The sequence below is a fragment of the Bos grunniens genome, chromosome 13 (genome assembly GCF_055505025.1).
Source record: "Bos grunniens cultivar Pamir isolate PY7600 chromosome 13, Bosgru_T2T1.0, whole genome shotgun sequence".
Taxonomy (NCBI): domain Eukaryota; kingdom Metazoa; phylum Chordata; class Mammalia; order Artiodactyla; family Bovidae; genus Bos; species Bos grunniens.
The window spans coordinates 56,755,334-56,764,217 of NC_141177.1; the positions used below are offsets into that span (position 1 = coordinate 56,755,334).

Consider the following 8,884-nt stretch of genomic DNA (forward strand, 5'->3'; position numbering starts at 1 on the left):
TAGATACATTTCATATCACTCTGCACATTCAGAGTAAACTCTTGCAAAGCTCAATTCATGCATCAAAGTCCAGATACTGTGCTTCACCAAGTGTTAGTCGTTCAGTCGTGTCTTACTCTTTGGGATCCCACGGACTGTAGCCTATCAGGCTTCTCTGTCCTTGGAATTCTCCAGGCAAGAATAGAGGAGTGGGTAGTCATTCCTTTCTCTAGGGGATCTTCCTGACCCAGGGATCGAACCTGAGTCTCTGCATTGCACCTGAGCTACCAGGGGTGCTGCACCAAGTTTTCAGCTTTTAGCTCATCTAACCCTCAAGGCTTGTAAGGGCTCTTGTATTTGTCATTCCAAACTTTATGCATGAGGAAGTAAATATCAGAGAGGTCATAGGTTACCTGCTGGCACAGGTAGGGAATAACTGAGCTGTGATTCCCCAGGGCTGCCTGATCCAAAGTGGATTGGGCTAAAGAGAAAATAGAAATGTCTTTGTTACCAACACCACCTCCATGCCCTCAGGGTCCTTGTAATTATCATTCATATTATTAATGTAAATTTTATTGTTTCAGACCACCATTTAAATGGATCAGTGTTATCAGAAGTAAACACTTGCACCAAAAATTTATTGATAGAAAAGTTCTTTCACATCCATAAGCCCTTCAGAGGTGGGACATAACATCATTTCTCCTACATTATTTAAGTTTGTCAATATCAAAAAGTTACATGATATAAGACATTAAAAAAAAAAAAAGATCTAAAATTCCAGAATTGTCTCCGTATTTTTAAGGAAGTGCCCAAATGGGAAGGGAGGAGCTTAACAAAAAGCAACTGAGGAGTTACACTACACAGTTTATACACATTATAAATAAAATAAGTAGTAAACTGTTTGACATTTAATTCACACCACTGTACAGAGTACTTCAAAAGGAAAAAAATAAAAAAGTAAATATCAAGGTTTTCTTGTATCTAGATCATACTTAATTTATAGCCCTGAACAAAATACTCTGGAAGACTAGGCGTGTTGGTAAACGATATCACTTGAAAGTTAATTTCCCGTAGTAACATGTGGTTGACTGCTGTATGTCTGCTCAATAGCCCTCCTCCCCTTGGCAGCTTCAGGCCATGAGAGCCCGACGGCCCTGGGCTGCCCACCAGACTCTCACCTGCTGAGCCTTCCTCGTGGCTAAGACTGGCGTGACAGGTTCAGACCAGTGTAACCTGAGGGGAAGGATTTTCTCCAATAGTGGGAGGTCCTGCCACTCTTCCTGCCTTGCCTACTGTCCTGTGAAAGTTCATGATTCAGCAGTGGGAAGCCCCATGCCATCCAAGGGGAGGCCAAGAGACCAGAGCAGACCTGCAGGTCTATCACTGCTGTCCCAGCGTGAACCAACGGTGGAACTCCTTGCTTATAGATGGACTGATATGTGAGACTAGCTGTTTCCTTCTTGGCTCTGCCAGTTTTACTTGGGAGATCTTTATTCATCTGAAAGTTCCCAAACTCATGCACAAGGCATTCTGCGTCATAAGAGTCAGCATCTGGCCAATACATCAGTATAAATGAAGCGGGAAAATCAATGACTGATTTTTAAAACATATTTCACAATAATTACCCAATTAAATGACAGTGCGGGTACCATTTTCCAAAATGGCAGCTGCATGTGAAGTGAAAATCTGACACCTGGCCAGTGGCCCTTGTTTGCCTCAGTTATCTGCATCTGTTTATAACTTGGCCTCATTACAGCAGACACGGCAAGGAGTACTTCCTCTTGGCAGAGCCCTTTTCTTGGTGGTGCAGAAAATGGAAGCCCTTTAATGGAGTTAATTATAAATATGGAAGGATAGAAAAGTAATCTCACCCATTTTAATTCTAACAGAGCTTGAAGCAAGACCAATTAATCTCTACCTTTCCTTCTATCTATGGTTGGATATCTCAAGGCACAACCCTTTGAAAGAGTCTAAAACATCAAGAAACATCAATATTATTTGATAGAGTTTAATATTCTCTCATAATATAGACTTGGATGGTCTTACTGATCAAGAATTTTAGGTTGGACTTTTAAATTAAAATTCACTGAAACATAATTCATCAAAGTTTCTTAAGTTCACTACTTACAATATATTGATAGTCAATCATCTTACTAGGTATCCAATGTTTTTTAACATCCCCTCCTCTCTGTTAGATTCATGCCTTCAACTTGTTTATATCATTATGCTCCTGGGCTATTCAGTAACCAGACATCTGTTCAGAAATCCCTCTAGAAAGTTCCCTACATTATTTATGTCACTACTAAAGCTATTTCCCCTCCCTTAAAAAGCAGCTGCTTTACATACAAAAGAAAAATCATTATTTAGCCAGGATGTTGATAAATGATCCTAGTTTCTTTTTGCTGACCCATCATTGCCTTTTATGCACTAATTGGCTTCCTAAGCCTCTTCTGCTCTCAAAGATTGCCAAGTAGCCATTTAATTTAATAGTAAAATTTAAATGCTATTCTTCTATTCTCTCAATTAAAAGTAAGCATTTAATGATTTTATGTAAATGGTTTTAATCTCACACTCAATAGCTGATAAATGATTTTTGAAAGCTCTGAACTTTTTGTCTGCTTTTCTCCAGCAAGCTTAATATATTTTCCCCAAATTTCCACATTCCACATCATCAGAGCTTTCATCTTGTCTCAAAAGGAAAAAAAAAAAAATTTTAATGCCAATTAAAAGCCAAAATCAACTATTTGCAGCCTCAACTTTCAAATGTCAGTTTGTTTTTACCCAATTCAAGTAAATTTATATAGTGTAATTCTAAACTCCACTATTTGACATTTCCTGCTGAAGAAAATCATAAGAAACTCTGTGTTGCTTTTGGAAGCAAGCGCCTCCTATCTGTGGTCAGGGGGAGGCAGGGCCCAGGCTGCTCCTTAAACTGGGGGAGGGGCGGGATGTTCCCTTACTACTGTGCTTAGCATCCTATCTCCAGGTATTACCTGCTGTTTCTCTGCAGCTGAATGTTCTGGAGCATGGCCATCACTGAACAGGATCCCAACAGGAGAGAGGTGACATTCTGCGTTCCACATGCCACAAGGGAATTCCCATCAGGAGAAAGGAAAGAAATTCATTTTTAAAAGACCAAGTAACATTTGAGTCTTTGCATTTTTGAAAACTCGAGACCATTTTCTGCTGAATCAGCCAATCTTTCTGAAGCCTCAGAATTTCTGATTCCTATGCAGTTTAGTTTTTCTAAAACAAAAAAATGCGAAGGAAGTGCTTTGTTTTGGTATAATAAAGAGGTTCTAAATAGACCAGTTTAAAAGAAAAAAGACAATGGGGGTATGAGTACAGCCTAGTGGCTCTGCCTAGAATTCTTGGTGAAAATACTGAACTTGCCAAAAATTAGGGGTGGGGCTGGGGTGCGGGGAAGGGAGGGGGCGGTTGGGAGATTATATCTTTGTAATTAGAATGCGGTAGCTAAACTAAGCTAGAGAGAACAGGAGAGACATAGGGTCCTGCCATATACAGATGCTGCTAGTTATTTTTGTTTCACGACAAGAGTTGTTTGTAAACAGATAATTACCAATTACCACCACCACCGCATCCTCCTCCCCTCGCCCCCAACCCAATAAAAAAGGCCTGGCCTCAAACGAGCTTTTAGTTCTACCTCTCTTTCGTCCCCATATCCTCAATAACTTTAGTTTTCTAGCCGGAGAGGGAGAAGGGAGAGGCGAGAGGAAAAGGAGAGAGAGAGACAGACGTCTGCTGCCACCCTCCTGGCTAACTGAAATGCTTGTTCCCGAGATTACAGTAATTACAGCCCCAGCGTGAGTTCCATACAAGCGCTAAATGAAACAGCACATCAATTAAAAAATAAACACTCCATTCTCGGAGAAAGACAACCCCCTGGGACGTCCTAACAAGCGTAAATGAACCTGCCAGGCCGCCCGCCCCTCGGGCCCCTCCCTGTCTAAGGTGGCTACGAGCTGGCGGGGGCCTCGCTCGTTGGCCGCGTCCCCAGCCGCTCGGCCCCGGGAACACCGCGGAGACGTGTCCGCGCGTCCGCGCCAGAGCCCGGCGCCGCCTCCCACCGGGAGGAGGAGGCTCTGGCAAAAACATGTCAACTTTGGAGAGACGCACATACGTTCCAAAAGCGCGAGGCTAAGAGGGAGAATCCAGCCAGAGTTTCCAGTCTGTCCTATAAGTTTTTCTTTCTCCCTTTCTAATTTTCTTTTTTAAAGAAGAAAGGGAATTATACCTCTTAAGGGAGCGCTTTACATATGTCCGGATGCTTTATATATCTTATCTAGCCTAATTAGCAGAACCCCCTTTGAGATCTGAACCCCACTCTCCAGGTAAGGAAACTGACGCTGCCTCACGTCCCTCAGCTGAGGCAGGAGGAGACCCCTTTCTTCCCGCCCGCCCGGGTGCCCACGCCTCTCGTGCCCGCGCCTTTCGGCTCCCGGGTATCTCCTCCCCGGCTGCCCCCTGTCCAGCCCCACCATCTAGAATGAACTGCAGTCATTCCACTCCTTCCACATCGCCAAGCCTCCAAGACCATCGTTCTGACAATCCCAAGAAGGGCACCGCTTCCCCGTTCCCCCGCAAAGCCCCCGCGCACGCGCCAGCTGGCTGAGGGGCGAGGGGTCCCCTCGCCAGCAGGTTGCCAACATTCGGGGAGCATAGGAAGTAGGGGCTTGACTAGTTCGAAACTGGCCTCTGAAAGCGCGCACTGCATAAAGAATCCCCCAGTTCCCAAGAGCAGACTCGGGGTGAAGGAACCCCGACCTCAGCCCCACAGAGCGCAGCGGGGACGATCGTGGCAAAACCCGTCTCTGCGGTCAACCCCAAGGTTATCCAAACTCCAGCCGCAGACAGCTCGCACTGCCTTGGGGACAGCCGGGTCCGCCCCGGGAAGGCGGGGCCTGGGGAGCGCGCAGACTCCGCCCCGAGCCCGGGATTGGCGCGCCGGCCGCGGGCGGAGACCGAGTCCGCGCCGTATAAATATTCATGAGCCGGCCGGGGCGTAGCGGGGCCGGAGCGGGAAGTTGGCGAGGGACACTGCTCCCGCCGAGGTGGTGGCGGCGGCGGTGGCGGCGGTGGCGGGGCGCGGGCGCGCCGCTCAGGTGTCTGCTCCGCCTTCCGGCCTGGATTTGCCTCCGTGAGTTCAGCGAGAAGGGGACCATCGACACCTCGCCCCAGTGCCGGCCGGAGCGCGACTTCCACCGGAGGCGGGGCCCGTCATCCCGGCTGCTGACCGACGGACGGACGCCGGGGACTGAGGGCCGTGGCCTCCGTGGAGGCGGGCCCCTAACCCCGGCAGCAGCCGCGCGGCCTTGGGGGCGAGCATGAGCCCTGGGACGCCGAAAGGGGGCTGCAGGGGCTGACCCGGCTCAGAGCGGCCTGGCCCAGCCATCTTGACTGCGCACCGCGGCCCGAGAAGAAACTTGCTGCGCCGCCGCCCTCAGTGCCCGGCAGAGTCACCGGCGCGCGCGGAGAAAGCGACCGAGGGAGGGAGAGATGAGCTGGGGGCCGGCCACTCTGTCCCGCGAGGGCTGAGCCCGGCGGGAGTGAGCGGGGCAGACCCTGGGACCACGGTGCCCTTCGGCGGCCACCCTCGTCTCCCGCAGCTCCGAGAGGACGCATCCCGAGAAGGGACTAGGCTATTGGCAGAACCCCTCCCGAGAGAGGCAGGAGAGAGCCCGGCGCTCTCGCAGGAGCCCCTGGCGCCCCTCCGCGCGCCGCCCGGAGGGCGAAGGCGTGGGGCCGAGGCGCGCAGCATGGAGTGGGGTTACCTGTTGGAAGTGACCTCTTTGCTGGCCGCCCTGGCGCTGCTGCAGCGCTCGAGCGGTGCGGCGGCCGCCTCAGCCAAGGAACTGGCGTGCCAGGAGATCACCGTGCCGCTGTGCAAGGGCATCGGCTACAACTACACCTATATGCCCAACCAGTTCAACCACGACACGCAGGACGAGGCGGGCCTGGAGGTGCACCAGTTCTGGCCGCTGGTGGAGATCCAGTGCTCGCCCGACCTCAAGTTCTTCCTGTGCAGCATGTACACGCCCATCTGCCTAGAGGACTACAAGAAGCCCCTGCCTCCCTGCCGCTCGGTGTGCGAGCGCGCCAAGGCCGGCTGCGCGCCCCTCATGCGCCAGTACGGCTTCGCCTGGCCCGACCGCATGCGCTGCGACCGGCTGCCCGAGCAGGGCAACCCCGACACGCTGTGCATGGACTACAACCGCACCGACCTCACCACGGCCGCGCCCAGCCCGCCGCGCCGCCCGCCGCCGCCGCCCCCCGGTGAGCAGCCGCCCTCCGGCAGCGGCCACGGCCGCCCACCCGGGGCCCGGCCCCCGTCCCGCGGCAGGGGCGGCGGCGGGGACGCGGCTGCGCCCCCTGCGCGCGGCGGCGGCGGCGGCGGCGGTGGCAGCGGCGGGAAGGCGCGGCCCCCTGGCGGCGGCGCGGCGCCCTGCGAGCCGGGATGCCAGTGCCGCGCGCCCATGGTGAGCGTGTCCAGCGAGCGGCACCCTCTCTACAACCGCGTCAAGACCGGCCAGATCGCCAACTGCGCGTTGCCCTGCCACAACCCGTTCTTCAGCCAGGACGAGCGCGCCTTCACCGTCTTCTGGATAGGCCTGTGGTCTGTACTATGCTTCGTGTCCACCTTCGCCACCGTCTCCACCTTCCTCATCGACATGGAGCGCTTCAAGTACCCGGAGCGGCCCATCATATTCCTCTCGGCCTGCTACCTTTTCGTGTCTGTCGGCTACCTGGTGCGCCTGGTGGCGGGCCACGAGAAGGTGGCGTGCAGCGGCGGCGCTGGGGCTGCGGGCGGGGCCGGAGGCGCGGGGGGCGCGGCGGCGGGCGCGGGTGCGGCGGGAGCCGGCGCTGGGGGCCCGGGTGGGCGCGGAGAGTATGAGGAGCTGGGCGCCGTGGAGCAGCACGTGCGCTACGAGACCACCGGCCCGGCGCTGTGCACCGTGGTCTTCCTGCTCGTCTACTTCTTCGGCATGGCCAGCTCCATCTGGTGGGTGATCCTGTCGCTCACGTGGTTCCTGGCGGCGGGCATGAAATGGGGCAACGAGGCCATCGCCGGCTACTCGCAGTACTTCCACCTGGCCGCGTGGCTCGTGCCCAGCGTCAAGTCTATCGCCGTGCTGGCGCTCAGCTCGGTGGACGGCGACCCGGTGGCAGGCATCTGCTACGTAGGCAACCAGAGCCTGGACAACTTGCGCGGCTTCGTGCTGGCGCCGCTGGTCATCTACCTCTTCATCGGCACCATGTTCCTGCTGGCCGGCTTCGTGTCGCTCTTCCGCATCCGCTCGGTCATCAAGCAGCAGGGTGGCCCCACCAAGACGCACAAGCTGGAGAAGCTCATGATCCGCCTGGGCCTCTTCACCGTGCTCTACACCGTGCCCGCCGCCGTTGTGGTCGCCTGCCTCTTCTACGAGCAGCACAACCGCCCGCGCTGGGAGGCCACGCACAACTGCCCGTGCCTGCGGGATCTACAGCCCGACCAGGCGCGCCGGCCCGACTACGCGGTCTTCATGCTCAAGTACTTCATGTGCCTGGTAGTGGGCATCACCTCGGGCGTGTGGGTCTGGTCCGGCAAGACGCTCGAGTCGTGGCGCGCGCTGTGCACCCGCTGCTGCTGGGCCAGCAAGGGCGCGGGCGCGGCGGGCGCGGGCGCGGCGGGCGGCGGCCCGGGGGGCGGGGGGCCGGGGGCCGGCGGGGGCGGGGGACCGGGGGCCGGCGGGGCGGGCTCCCTCTACAGCGACGTCAGCACCGGCCTGACGTGGCGATCTGGCACGGCCAGCTCGGTGTCTTATCCAAAGCAGATGCCATTGTCCCAGGTCTGAGCGGAGGGGAGGGTGCGCCTGCGAGGTGTGGGGAGGGGGCGAGGAGACAGAGTGCTGCGGGGGGTGGGGGGCTGGGAGGAGGACACTCGAAGGCAGAGGTTTCCACCCCTTCACCGTGTTGATTGCTATTAGCATCATAATGAACTCTTAATGGTATCCATTAGCTGGGACTCACTTAGAACAAAGTACCTGGCATTGAAGGCTCCCAGACCCACCCCCCTTTCCTCTACCGACGGGCGAGGAGTTTCTCCCGCCAGGCGTTTATTTCTGTTGGCAGGGCAGAGGAGGGTGAGCCCCGCGGCTGCGTTTCCGAGACCCAAGGTTTGGAGCCCTCGCTGGTTGCCATTTGCTGAGCTTGAAGCCAGACCTACAGATTTCACCTGAGGGACCTAAGTTTTCTCCCTCGACTCTGCTACGTAAACTCTTACTCCTAACACGTCCTAGATCTAGGCGGGATGAGCGCGACCTAACGGGATCGCACGGTTTGGGTATTCTTAATGACCAGGCAAATGCCTTAAGTAAACAAACAAGAAATGTCTTAATTATACACCCCAAGTAAATACGGGTTTCTTACATTAGAGGATGTATTTATAAATATAATTATTTGTTAAATTGTAAAAATGTGTAAAATATGTACATACCCAAAGATATACAGTCTGTACATTTTCTGTAAAAAGTTTAGAGGCCACCCCTGTAAGAACAAATATAAGTATTCTATTTTGTCAATAAAATGACTTTTGATAAATGACTTAACCGTCGCCCTCTCCCCCTGCCTCTCCTAGACTGTTACCTTGAACGTGCTTGTGGAGGGCCCCTCCGGAACAGGGACGTTTTCTGGTTTCTCATTATGTACACTGACCTTAGGCATGAAGAAAAATGACCTGTTAAACTCGAGTTCCTAAGTTGTTAGCAGAGTAAATATCACTGTTAAACTGAAATCAAAATTGAGGTTTTTGCACCTTTCCGAAAAGATAGTGTTTTTAATGATAGCTGTTTTCTGATCCATGGATACCACTCACCTTAGTCGATGTAAATGGAACTTTTGCAAGGCA

The 8,884-nt window shown here is 53.8% G+C and overlaps 1 protein-coding gene across 1 annotated transcript; it reads left to right on the forward strand.

The window, feature by feature from the left end:
- Positions 1-5,365: 5,365 nt before the first annotated feature.
- FZD8 (frizzled class receptor 8) lies at positions 5,366-8,580 on the forward strand. The gene has a single exon (XM_086331213.1). It carries the CDS (start codon positions 5,757-5,759, stop codon positions 7,830-7,832), a length of 2,076 nt encoding a protein of 691 aa, XP_086187339.1. The 5' UTR covers positions 5,366-5,756; the 3' UTR covers positions 7,833-8,580.
- Positions 8,581-8,884: the final 304 nt, after the last annotated feature.